This window comes from Neolamprologus multifasciatus, chromosome 4 (genome assembly GCF_963576455.1).
Source record: "Neolamprologus multifasciatus chromosome 4, fNeoMul1.2, whole genome shotgun sequence".
Taxonomy (NCBI): domain Eukaryota; kingdom Metazoa; phylum Chordata; class Actinopteri; order Cichliformes; family Cichlidae; genus Neolamprologus; species Neolamprologus multifasciatus.
This window is the reverse complement of record NC_140442.1, coordinates 13,515,996-13,530,071: the sequence shown is the minus strand read 5'-3', so window position 1 is coordinate 13,530,071 and position 14,076 is coordinate 13,515,996. Positions and strand designations below refer to the sequence as shown.

At 40.8% G+C, this 14,076-nt stretch overlaps 1 protein-coding gene across 1 annotated transcript; it reads left to right on the top strand.

Annotated features, from left to right (window-relative positions):
* The first annotated feature begins 6,535 nt into the window (after positions 1-6,535).
* On the top strand, positions 6,536-13,507 carry timp2b (TIMP metallopeptidase inhibitor 2b). The gene is made up of 5 exons (XM_085156191.1): positions 6,536-6,883; positions 11,965-12,065; positions 12,155-12,263; positions 12,388-12,515; positions 12,662-13,507. The coding sequence occupies exons 1-5, from the start codon at positions 6,754-6,756 to the stop codon at positions 12,857-12,859; spliced, it is 666 nt and encodes a 221-aa protein (XP_085012317.1). The 5' UTR covers positions 6,536-6,753; the 3' UTR covers positions 12,860-13,507.
* Positions 13,508-14,076: the final 569 nt, after the last annotated feature.

Sequence of the window (14,076 nt, the reverse complement as noted above, 5' to 3'; positions counted from 1 at the left end):
TTTTTGTGTGCATTCATCTTATTTTGAAAGATTTGTTCCTTACAAGAACAAATAAATCATAATGTGGAATGTAATAGGCAGTTTAGCACGATATGAAACACAAGACAAGTATAAATGTTACATTAATCACCAAATTGATTCATACATTCATTCCACCAGACATAATGCATTCCGATTTATTAATATTATAAGTTGTTTCTTCCACAGGTTTTAGCCAAATTCTAGCAAATACATTACAGATCCAGACATGAACCCTGCTTAAACGGCATCTGCTGTCAGACAGTTTGTTACTGTCCAGAAGGAGAAGGAAGTATGACACTGATATGAGTAATAAAATGTCTTTACGGCAGATACTGCAGATACTCCAGCTGTTCTTTCCAAAACTAATACTACTTTGTCATGATTTTTTTACAAATATCTGAAGATGTATTTGTTCATACAGATGACATATGAATGCAGTTCTGCACTCCACAACAGACTTTTGGCACATTTCTCAAAAACTGACAATATTTTTAACTGCTCTTCACAGGGGGTGTGCTTGAGCCAATGTACCTGCACAGATAACGGCAAGTAAGATGATACAAGCACCCTCCATGTGAAAAAGGTCAACGGTCACACTTAAAGGTCTTAAAAGTTAAAATGAATAAAAACAACAGATGTTAAGCCTGTCAGATTTATCTCCCGGTAGGACACCGAATACAAAACTGTTTACAGGGCTTTGATTAAAGGTTATTGCAGTCTCACGTCATGAATCATGGAATTTTCCCAGGTGATTGTTTTTACCACCCTCCAGACTGTCTTCAAGTCTTCCCGCATTTCATCTTCACACAACTGAGAGTCATTCATGACAGCAGCGCCCCTACATGCCCGGGCAGGTGGGCAAAACAACAAGAGCTGTACCGAACCAGTCGATCAAACTACGTAATTTGCGTGGGCTTTAGATTTAAAGATTACCAAATACTTAATCTTTAGTCAAGTATTAACTCAGAACAACAGTTTGGTTGATAGAAAATAGATCAATTCACAAGTAGCCCCATCCTAAGGCGATTGTTTAATGTACTCTAATATATACTTACAAGAAGGAAACGTTTGCCTATTTCATCATAAGGGCAGACCTGCTTTGTGAGTAATATCTGGCAGCTTTTTCATTATTGTGTCACTTGACCCACCAAAAAATTAACCCCGCATGTCATGACATATTCTGTTTGTTTGGTCAGCCCCAGAATTTTGAAATTCCACATGGCTTTTATGAACAATGTTCTCCTCACTGTAATTTTCATCGTCTGAACATCCTCCAGAATTTCCCAATTTCCACCGATGTCAGATGCAACTAAGTGTGTCGTTATGGCAAAAGTGCACAACAACATAGCAAACCAAGTTGCAAACGTACCGAGAATTAAGCATCACATTAATACTGAAATGTTCCGCAGCAAAGGGTCTCAGTCTCACAGCATCGCAGAGGGTTTTTGTCCCGCTTTTCTTTGCAAATGTGAAGGTTCAGCTGTGTAGAAGATAGATTGCGCATCCAAATGCAGGAGTGAGGAGATAGGAATTGTCCTCAAAACGGCGTTAATGCTAACAGAAATACAGGAAGTTCAAAATGTCACAGAACGGGAACAGGGAAGTGGCAAACACAAAGGTCAAGGTGACAGAGCTAAAAGAGATGATAGGACAAAGGCACAGAGGTGGCACATGGAGGCACAGAGGTATACAGAGGAGCTCAAGCTGGTTTGAGGTATTTGTGCTAATATGCTGTTTGATTTCACCAAATGTGGTGCAGTGCATTACGGCCAAACATCTCCACTTTGTTCCAGAAGTCTCGTGATTTGTTCAGATGCAACTTTACAAACGCAAGCTGCGTGAAAGAAGACACTTTCTCCTGGCAACCCTCACAACCAACATTTCTTCAGTCTTTTTCTAATTGTTCTGTCACGAACTTTAAAATTTAACCTGCTAACCGAGGCCTGTAGAGCCTAAGGTGTAGCTCTCGGGTTTTACACAATTTGTCCGAGGATAGTCTGACCTTAGGGTGAATTTCCTGGAAGATTGCGACATTATATTAACACATAGCTAAATGCCCCAGACCAACAAAGTTCAAAATCTTCTGCTTTTCAAGGAGTGCTCACACTTAGCTGATGCTCAGTTAATCGAGTATATTTTATTAGCAGCATGGGGCGATCGTGGCTCAAGAGTTGGGAGTTCGCCTTGTAATCGGAAGGTTGCCGGTTCGAGCCCCGGCACGGACAGTCTCGGTCGTTGTGTCTTTGGGCAAGACACTTCACCTACCACCTATTAGTGTGGGCCAGAAGGGCCGATGGTGCGATATGGCAGCCTCGCTTCTGTCAGTCTGCCCCAGGGCAGCTGTGGCTGCAACTGTAGCTTGCCTCCACCAGTGTGTGAATGGGTGGATGACTGGGTGTGTAAAGTGCTTTGGGGTCCCTAGGGGGGACTAGTAAAAGCACTATACAAATACAGGCTATTTACCACCTGACTGCTACTGACCCCTTTTCATTTCTAAGGAATAAAGGGTAGCAGTGAAGGTGTTCTTAGCATTTGTTGTGATGCTACGTGATGTTTCACGTGACTTTTTAAGAAAAAAAAAAGAACTATGCTAACAACTACTGGAATACTGAAAACACATTTCTGATTTCCTCTGAGTCTGTTGGATGTAGCTCAGAACGTAGAGCAGCTCATTTACTAATGAGAAGGTTGGTAGTTTGATACTTGGCTGCTCCAGTCTCCGATGTGTTCCTCACAGTATGAATGTGTTTGAATGTTAGATAGAAAGGTGTAGTTACTATATTCAAACCAGTCCCATGTCCCAATTCCCATGTGTAAGAGGAAACAGCTTTCTAGTGGATTTGGATTTCTGTGGGAATTAGCAGGTTAAACAAATTGCACAACATCTATTCCCCTCTTTAAGTTGCTCATCATTTAAGGAGCTGCCCACAGTACCAAAGTCACGAAATGGTAGTGCTATTGTCTACAGAGGAAATGACTGTACATTTTGTACAAACTTGATATTTTACAAGTCTGTGCCTGTTAGGTAAAAGTGAAAGTTCCTGTAAACACACTCACCGTAGTTACCCAGAGAGGCACCACTTATTAAAATGCACTGAAGAGACTGAGAAAGCTGGATATTTCTGGATATTATCAGCAGACTCATGGTGACTAACATCTCAGTTGCTAACATCTGTGGATGTGGACATGTGAGACCATTTGACCTAAGAGTGCGTGGAACTTCAAACAGATGTTTTCGTCCACATTGGTGTCCCTGAAACAGTTTCCTAATGCTGATTCACTGTCTTACATTGTCACCGGTGAATTGCGAATAGCAGCAATGATGGATGGAAAGTTATTGGAAATACCCCGTGGGTTGTGGCTGGGGGTGCAAAGAGGGGCTGGACAGTTGGAAATCTGCGTGGCGGTCAGGTCATGTGCAATGTGTGCAGATAACAGGCGAGGGGTCTGTTTGGGAGTAAGAGGATGTGGGTCAGTGCCACAGCACCCACCAGTACCCACAATGAAAACCTCTTTTTTATGCCTTACTGGGCACTTCCTTTTGAGAGTATTCCTGGCCTTGCAAGTCTGTAATTTAGGGAATGGAGGTTCAGGCCATTTTTAAGCCCCTTTTGGCATTTGTAGCTGGTAATGTACACAGAGGGGGCTGCTTACATTGCACTTCTTTGACAAATCCGCCCTCTTTCAACAAATTAAAACCAAATGTTGATACAATCATCCAGATCTCGACTGGTGGATAAAAATCTGTTCTAAAGAGAGAGTCGCAGTGCGGGAAATCGCTCAGAATGGTCTTGCTCTGAGGTAATTTGAAATATACCCAGGAGCTCAGGACAAGGGTGTGATGTGAGCAGAGCCCACCACATCAGTTAGCATATGAGTGTAAAGGAAGCAGACTGTTTGGACAGGAGGCAGCAGGCCTTGCCTTAAAGAAGGCATCTGGTGTTCCCCCAGTGCCCCTGGTAAACAGTTGTATTAAACAGAAGCATATTTCTGGCAACTCTGTCTCAGATGTGTCACTTCCTTTTGTATGTTTGTCTTGATTTTTCTCACACCCATCTTCTGTGGTATTGTCCCTCTAAGGTCTATTGTTTCTGGTAAACTGCAGTCTGTTTACGAGTCATAACGACTTACCAGAGTTCAAACAGTTTGGGATTTTTTTTTATCTAATTGGCGGTGATCTCACTCCAAAGGTACATGTAAATACAAAGGTAAAATAAATGTCTGAATTTAACAAAGATAATGAGTTACGCAGATGACACCAATTTGGTTGTACCATTTTGCTTTCTTCATCTCCTGCCTGTGTTTTTTTCTTTAACACAGACATCAAGTAAAAGACCTGTGGAAAAGAAAAACAGGCAAAAATTGTTCAGCCATGAAAAACAGTGGAAATATTTGCCGGAGTGGCCAGAGGACTCACAGTCAGTGGCCAAATATGATGTCAGGGAGCAAGGCAGCTACAGCAGATCCAGTCCCCTCTCTGGCATTCTTCTTCATTCATCATCAGCTCTAATCGCTGAATACTGTACATCATGCCCTCGCTGTGATCTCGCCCTCCTGTGCCAGAATCAACACAAGAGGCCGCAACCCTAAAACTCTTAAGATCCTCAGTTTCCAGAAGCAGCGGTAAACTTTCCATTTATTTCTGTACATGAATACGGGATGAGGAACGACTCAGGAATTCGACTATAGCATAATGTTTCTTTCTCGGCAGGTTGGGGGTGGGAGCTGCTGAATTGCTGCCAGACTGAGCTCATTAACTTTAAGGGCATGATGTCACTTCTCTCCACCGTGCCACACCTCCTTCTGTCAGACAGTGTTTTAGGAGTTCCTGAAAGTGACTATAAGATACATAAACACTCTCGCTAAATTCCAACCTCAGATAACTGCGCAGCGTGGGCTACGGATTACTCAGCCTGACCCACGTTAGGATTTACTCATAGGCGAATTGTCATGTGTGCAAATGTTTAAAGCATCTAAAATCAATATTTTTGTGACAGTGAATCAAATGTTGCCGTGACAAGACCTGGCAACGGGAAAGGAGTTGAGCGATGAACCTGCAAGGGATTGTGGCCTGAATTTCCCGCTACCCACAGCTTAAGTGAGATTTATAGCAAATTTTAGTAAATTGTTTATCTGTCCAGGCCACAGCTTTGCCAAATGGTTTTGCCCTCACAGGAGTCTCATTGATTTTATAGGATAATTTTTTTAGCATGATAGAATAATTATTTATGCCAAGACAGAGATTTCCTCCAGGAGTTTGTTAATGCAAAAAACTTTGCTAAAAGACACTAAATATCAGTGTTGCTCCATGATTGCTGAATGTGTTTTTAAAAGGTACGGCAACAAATGGCTCATATAGTTGTTGCTGTACTGGGGATTTCTCTCAGGATGTGATAATTGAACCACTTCATTTGATGAGACTATAAAGACTTTTTTTTAAACTTCCACAGTATTTGCTCCTTTTGGTCTCCCGTTAGTGGAGAAATGTAGTCACAAGACTATTCTGATGTGCTGAGCCATTGCCTCATGGTGTCCGGTACAGAGACTATAATGAATATAATGTATTAACAATAGTAATACATTGTAATATGTCATATTTATTATCATTAAAACAAACAAAGCTCCTGTCCTTATCTAACAATTTAAATGAGTAACACACACACACACACACACACACACACACGCACACACACGTCAATCTAGAAAGGCTTTTCATTCCAAAGTTGTATTTTAAGTTAGTAGCATAGTTGTAAACGTCAGTAAGATTTAGTCTGACGCTTTCTTTCCTCTGGAGTTGAATCCAGATGTTCAGGTTTCAAGCTCTTTGATGCCTTTGGTAGGAATTTATATATAATCCACTGAGAAATTGTTTATTATGATTAGAGAAACAAATGTTACCTCTGTGGCAGGAACCACACAAACTGAAGAACAGATAGTTTTTTATGCCAAATTTTAGTTTTTACTGCTCTACTGTATTTCGGAGGGAAATATTGCACTTTTTTATTTACTATTTCTTAAAACCTCCAGATAAAAAATGATAAAATATAAAATGTTGCTATAATTAAAACAACGCGAGAGTTTACACGCGCGAAACCACACAAGGTATGAGTCAAATAATTAAGTTAAATGAAAGAAGGGGCCTTAAAAAAGTACAAAAATTAAACAACTAAAACATTTTAAAATATTTTTAGATGCCCATTATTTCCATGGTAATACCTACATACTCTCACTGCAAGACTTGTACTTTTATGGAGTGGCGTGCAAGAGTGAGGAAACACTTAGCGTAAAACTTACGGAAAAAAAAGTCAGAACGTGTGTCACAGGGTGATGCTGTTTGTTATCACAGTCGTTTCCTAAAAACAATTATCCGCCTCCTCATGCATCAGCCTGAGATTTACGTAGTTTAAGGGGTGCGTGTGTAAAGTCGGCAGCTCCTGACCTCTGTCGCGCTCTTGCGCTCTCTGGCCACCGGAGGGGGGGAGGAGTTTGCTGCTGCCTGCTAATAAAACGTGGCTGCTGCTGCTGAGGGTAGTGGAAAACAGACTTGGTGTGCAGTCTTTAGCAGGATTACACTTTCTCTCGTGCCCTGTGCATCATTTTCTGCACAGCACCGTCGTGCGTCGACTTCTAGCCAAGGACAGCGACTCGTTTCCTTTAAACCCGACAGGCAGACGTTACATCTATACCCTCACTCACTTTTCCAGTTTCAGTTAGAAAGCGTAGTTTTCAGAGATGACCTGGACGATGAAGAGATGTTTTGTCACTCTGGCCATCCTGTGTCTTTGGCGAGTGCAACAACTGGCAGAAGCCTGCAGCTGCTCCCCGAGTCATCCCCAGCAGGTGTTCTGCAACTCAGACGTCGGTAAGTTGATTTTTAGACTAACAATCAACACATCAAGTTGTGTTTTTGCCATTAATGTATTAGTTAGCAATGTCTAGGATAAATTGGTTTGGGTTTTTTTTCCCCCCCACAAGGAAACCATCGTATTCTGAGAGGGAGACTGCCCAGCTCCCGTGTTTACAGTTGCAGTGGGAGGAGGATGGAATTTTCTGTCCCCCAGTCTTTCTTTCCACTGCCCTCCTCTTTTTCTCTAATCTTCTGTTGATAGTTTCAAGGCTCTTTCATAGACACATCAATATACTGTCTGGAGTTTTGTCTTCTTCAATACAATTTTAGGCTTTTTTTTATCTACAGTAAACCACATTATTCCTTGTTGTTGCTAAGGAGACTTTAAACAAAATCATTTGTGTTTGTGCTTGTTTATGACAACATGAACATAACTTCATTTTCTTTCACCAGTATCACCTCAGTGATCATATAGTTTACTGAAAGGCAAATTCATTTAATCCCACTCAAACGCTCCTGAGGATAATTTCCCTTTAATTTCGCCTGTTACAAAAAAGTACTTGTTGCTGCCTTCAACACAGACCTTAAGCTAACAGGACTGTTAACAGTGACCAGCCTGTCCAGCTCAGGGTCTTTTTTCTTGCTTCTGAGATGGCTGAGTGTGTGGCATGTGGACAGAAGGTGACTTATTCAAAGATTTTTACTCACTGGATTCCATTGCTCAAGAGGATGAATAAACTTTATTATGCTACCTGAGAATGTACACAAATGGAAAGTCAGATACCGCACTAAAAGGGAAGACAATTTATCTTTCTGTTTGCCCTATTTTGGTGCTTTAGGCTTTACAAAGTGAACCTATTAAAAAAAGTTCTGTTTTTTGATTAGGCAGATTGTGCAGAACTCTAGATAAACTAAGATGCTGGCAGTCATCTGAGCCTCACAGCTGATTCACCTTATTTCCATCTCTTAAGTCAGTTTCTAACATGACCTTGACCCTCCGCTCCTGCTTCAGCACCATGGATAGACCCTCACATAAACATAAACCACCATAGAGTCTCGGGGAATCTGTTTCTTGGCCAAATATTCTTGAGTTCGTGTCTTCGGGGGTTTAGGCAAAGTTTAAGAGTGGGCTCAAGCTAGTTGGAGAAGAAAAGCGCCAGCAAAAGTTCACCAAGTTGCTGGGTCACAGAGAGGGCAGTCAACTGTTGCACACTTGCACAACTTATTTAAACGTCAGAGAGAAGTTTCGGGAATTTACGAAATTGTTGGCATTCCGCTTCACCAGCCCCTATACAGTTAATGAACAGACTGCTACCTCAGTGGGTTGATGAAATTTAGCATTAAGCAAGCTCATTCAAAATTCTTATTCTTCTTGGGCTTAAAATGAAGGTGAATCATGTTTTTCTTTGAACCATGAGCCACTTGTGTTATAATAAATGATGTGTGTGTATTAAATACAGCATTCCTATGTAGATTAAAATAAGTCAAGATACTATCTTAATAAGTGCCAGACAGCTAACTGACTTGGAAGCATTGCTAAAGTTTCACATAGCTAGTGCTGGTTTTGGTTTCTGGAGATTACAGATACTTACTGAAGAGCAGTTCATTTCCACAGTGCAGGAAGATCATTACACCACTTGTGATGTCATTTTTAAAGGTGGGCCTTCGTATAACCTGAAAGTCGATATAAAATGAAAATTCCAGATGTAAGTTTGATACTAAGATTAATGGAGGCTTAAGCCTTGAGCCAGAGTTTTTAATCTCATAACAGTGGTTCTCTTTTTTTTTAACCTCAGTTGATCGCCATGGTAACTTATGCTGCAGACTTAACCAGCTTATTTTTAGAGATTTGGATAAACATGGAGATGGGTTGGTTTGATGTCAGTGAGCAGTGATATTTAAGGATAAGTAGCACCTTTTAGTATCTATTGCAACTCCTGGGTGCTACAGGAACAAAAAAAGCACACACACACACACAAAAAAAACCAGAGACTTCTTTTATCCTTGTGTCTGGAACAACAATGATTTTCAATTTAATTCAATTTTATGATTACAGTACCAAATCACAACAGTAGGAAACCTCGGGCAGAACCAGGGAGGGGCAGCCATCTGCCATCATGTTCCTATTTACTGAAGTCAGCTGTTGGTCAACTTTGTGCAGAAGAAGAGTCTAATGTCTTGTCAGAACCCCCCCTAACTGGGAGTCAGCACAGAGGCTGATAGAGAAAATGTGATTAGGAGAAAAAAGTAACTGCCACTGATTGGTGTATATGGTTTTATCCAGCCAGCAAAGTAAGTCTGGCTTTGTAGCGCCTGGTTTGTAGTGCACGCCTAGGATCAAGTTTTGTTGTAAACAGTTCCACTGTCAAAACAGTCAGAGCAATCTTTCCTCAGAAATGGAAATCTATCTTCTGGTTCCTTGGCGGAGGCAGAGGAATGTTGGGTATTCATAAACCGCACTCATTATTCTTTACTTTTCTTTTTCTTTTTAAATTTAAAAACTATCTGCGCTGCTTTTTGTGAAGAAAGAAAATGAGTCATATTGGTTCCTGAACAGAAAGTTAACATTAGTGGGTACGACTTCTGGGACAAAAGCAGCCCATAAATTGCAAGCTGTGCAAACACAGCTGATATTAAAACCAGATTTCCGTCCTTTGAGCTGGACAGAATTTGTGCAAATAACCACAGCAGCTGCCTTAAACTCCAGCACCACTTGCAATAGTGCGCTGGATTGATCCGTGCAGTGCGACACTTGCAAATCCCCTTTAGGAAACTGCATGTGAACGTTATGTCCATGGCTTCAGTCACATGCAGACTGTTAAAAAAACAGGAGAAAACGCTAAAAACGCTACATTTTTATGTGCAAGGCATAATAAAACTAACAGCTAATATAGATGATGAGATTTTAAAGTTATCTTCGGCCATAGCTTCATGTGTTTGCGTTTTACATCGGATGCTCTTCCCTGAAGGCGATTTGTATCCCTGGCTGGAATCGTACCGGGGACCTTTTGCTTACCACACGCACACCGATGAGGTGATGAGTATCTCTACAATTGTCCGTTTTTAAAAGGAAAACAAAGGATTACCTCAGATTAGTCTGTATCTCTTTGCACAGGATCAGTAGGGTAGTCAGTTTGAATTTGTACTTGACTTTTTCGCACTCTGACCGCTTTGTGGCTCCTCGGAGAGGAAGACGAGGGCACATGCTCTTCAATTACATGACATGCATTTGCTTTTTTGTTCTTTGTTTTTAAAACCCTCCCATGACCACAATACTGCATGCAAAATATTGTGTTTATTGTTTGAGTAACTAGAAAATTAGATGGTTCCTTTGGTTTCCAGTTCTGTGAAACTTATGATTTTTAAAGGGCTTTGTCAGCCTGTTCCAGTAAACATCCAGGCCCTGGCAAGAACTTGCGTACACACTATATACCAGCACAGAGAATAAAGTTGTACTTCTAAACCGCTCTAACAGTTTGTGGAGGAAAAATCCATCAAATCAAATAGGTGGCATGTGGCTATCATGAATAGTCAAAGGAATATCACATTAATTAGCTTAAAGATCCTTTTTTTCCCAATAACTTGCCTCATTTTCTCATGTACATGTAACTCAAGAGCTACACCTTTTTCTAAAACATGCTAAGATTATATATCAGTATGCGCATAAGACCCCATTTTCAGTATTTTTCACTTTATGCCTCTTTAACATCCTGTGGTTATTTCCACCTGCTCTAATTCCTGCTTTTAGGCGTAGAAGAAGAGGTCTCTGTTTGATTCGACACATTGGAGCAGAGGGGGATTACCGCTAATACACTCTGCTGAGAAATTGGAGAGTTTCTCGGCACGGCTACCTCACTCTGCATCAAAGCGAGGGAGGGAGGGAGGGAGTTTGTGATATGTAAACAACAAAAAAGAAAAAGAGAAATCCGGTGACTGGTGTAGCTTTTCTTTTGTATCCCTCTTGACTTTAAAGGGCTGTCTTCTTGTATACACAGCACATTGTTACGCTAAGAATACTTCGGCAATGTGGCTGCCTTCCCGTGCTTGCTTCAGGACCCATTCCCATCACTCCATCACTCCATGTGTGTGCACATTCTCCTTTTTTCTCTTGCTTCCCTTTGTCTGGGATTGATGCTTTAGACCCTTAAAAGGAGATGTTCTCTACGCCTCATGAATGAGGGCACATATGGCTCACATCATCATAGCGTCATATAAAAAAAGGCAAATGAAAGGGCTTGATATTATTTGGCAAGGAGCGATCAGAGACAGTCAGTAGCTGCCACCTTGGGAAAGCAAGGACTGAAGTGGAACTTGAGAGAGAACATCTGGTTAGCGTTAGCGCTGTCGCTTGCTTCCTTGCAGTCCTGTGAATATACAGTAACTGCTGGGTGTCTGGTTGCAATTGACATGTGATCATACTGTACTGCACTTCCACATTTTGAACACACATGGAAAGAGCAGCAACTTTGAAAAACACAAGTTGATTTTTTTTTTTTTTTTTTTTTTTGACTACTCAAGATTTTAGCTCAACGGCTCATTTGTATGGCTCTAATAGTAATTTTCCATTAAAGCCTGTTTTTTTTTCCACATGAGCTCTTTTCTTCCAGCTTCAGAGTGCAAGAGAGAAAAAGAGGAGGCTACATGTGAAAGGAGGAGGTTGATTTGCATGTCAGCACCTCTCTCCAGACAGAAAGGCAGGCTGGCTGAGAGGCCTGGGGGCAGGGGGGCTGGGGGCAGGGGGGCACTCTAGTTCAGCTTTTTCAAAGACTGCTGACTGGCTTCCTCCTGTGTCGGCCCAGGAACCTGGGAACAGGCAGCATGCATTCCTCCCTCTGATTGCAGCTGATGAAACACTCATGCGCCTCTGTCTTCCCAGGACCTGGCACATGCAAACTTCTCAGATTCAAGCCACAGCAATGTGCTGCGGCCAACTCCAGCATGCCAAACCTGGGCAGGGCTTAGATCAGATACAGATAGATGCGGATTCTTTTCAGTTTTAACATAACAAAGCAGCGTTCCAGTTACAAAGCTGGTATTCACACAAAATGAATGTTAATGCAAGTTGTTTTTTCTCTTTTTTTCTTGTCTTTATCCAGTTATCAGGGCAAAGGTAGTCGGAAAGCAAGAGGTGGATGTTGGCAATGACGTCTATGGGGATTCCATCAAACAGCTTAAGTACGACATTAAACAGATCAAGGTATTTAGGACAAAGCTATTGTATTTATCATTTTTCTTCCATGTGTAAAAACTTCAGTGGAATCTAAATGTTTTTGCTTGAATTCTCAGATGTTCAAAGGTCCCAGCAACGCTATAGAAGCCTTCTACACAGCTCGCTCTTCTGCGATGTGTGGAGTGTCTCTGGAGACTGACGGCAGGAAAGAGTATCTAATCACAGGTATGACTTTCAGTGCAGTGTAAGGCACATGTTGTGTAATATAACAAAACATGTTCCTTAATGTGGCTTCATATAGATTCTTATATATTCTCTAGATTTACACTATGCTCTCCTTCCACTGTAGGAATGCTGGAGGCTGAGACTGGGACAATGCGCGTCACTCTGTGTGGCTTATTTGAACCCTGGGACAACCTGACTGCCACTCAGAAGATCGGTCTTACTGAGCGCTATCAAATGGGCTGCGAATGCAGGGTATGGAAAATTTATGATTAAAAGTCTAAGGGAGTAGTTAAAGTTTACATTTACCATGTTAAGATGATCACTTCCCAGTTGCATAAAACAAATCACCGCTAGATGCGCGATGTTGTAACGATCACTGTGCTTTTTATGATCCTCAGATCACCTCCTGCAGCTCCATCCCCTGCATGATCAACAGCCCATCCGAGTGCCTTTGGTTGGACTGGTTGATGGAGAAGACTGAAAATGGAAGACAAGCTAAACACTATGCATGCATCAAGAGGAGTGATAACTCTTGTGCCTGGTACAGAGGCTCTGCAGCGCCCAAAAAGGATTTCATGGACATCGAAGACCCTTAACTTTACCACTGTGCACATGTCTGCAGTTTAAATATGCCACCATAGAAATATCAAAAACAAAAATAAAAAACTCATCAAATTCCCCTTCTTTTAATTAGCAAAAAAGCTGTAGAGTGGATTTTTTAAAAAAGGGAAAAAAAAGGTTTTAATTGCAGATCTCATGTTTTCACTTATCATTCCTATGAGCTCAGCGCTTTTTGCCACACCGGCCTCTGAATCTGAAGCACATCCTCATAAACCACTTCTCCTCCAGCTGGAACAAAGGGGGGAAAAACACCATAATTCAATGATACAATTTCTTCCTGAGCTATTAATCTGTAATTCTTTATTCAAGTTTTAAAGGGTTCTATAATTAAAATAACATGTACCTACTGATCAAAGTTCTGTGAATCTGCTTTCATAAATAACACCAGGAAACAATCATCATCCTGGCAGAGCTATCACAGGGAACAGGAGCATGCTTTTTAAATGTGTGGCAACTCTGATTTGTGTTAAAGCACGACTCTTTAACCACAGTCGCTGCTTTTCTTATCCTATAATCCTGAATAGACAAGAATGCACTTTGAACATAATTATATCGCAACATTCATATTGTCTGTAATGAAAAAAACATGTTGGAATTAAACGAGGATCAAATCCTCCATGGTTTTTTGTTTTGTTTGTTTTGTTTCTGCATATATAGATCACAGCTCTAGGCACTGTTATACTTTAGTACGTGTGAGCACATATTTTATTTAAGGTACTACACATAATAATTATTGGGAAAACACTTAAATTCTCTTTTTTTTGATAAATAAAATATGTAAATGTAAGTGTATGTGTATACTGCGGGAAAAAAATTTAATGGCCCATCGGCTTGGTCAGTGGAAAACAACAAGATCGTTGAATTGTTCCCTTAATTTTTGTTGCAGTATATTTATATAAAGAACACCATATATTTTCATAACATTAGTAAAATACATTTTTGTTGGGAATAACAGATTGTAACCAATCATTTTTCTCGCACTGACGGTACTAAGATTGCCGTCAGTGTGGCGCAAATGTGACATGAATAATTAATATGAGAGTGTAAAAAGATTCTTCATTTGAAACTGTAGTCAAGTATGATGTGCTGGTTTCACATGGGACTTTTTTTTTAAAGATTAGATGATTTTTGTATGCATAGCCATCTGAAACATTACTGTACATTTGACCCTTACAATTAAATTCATAAACCT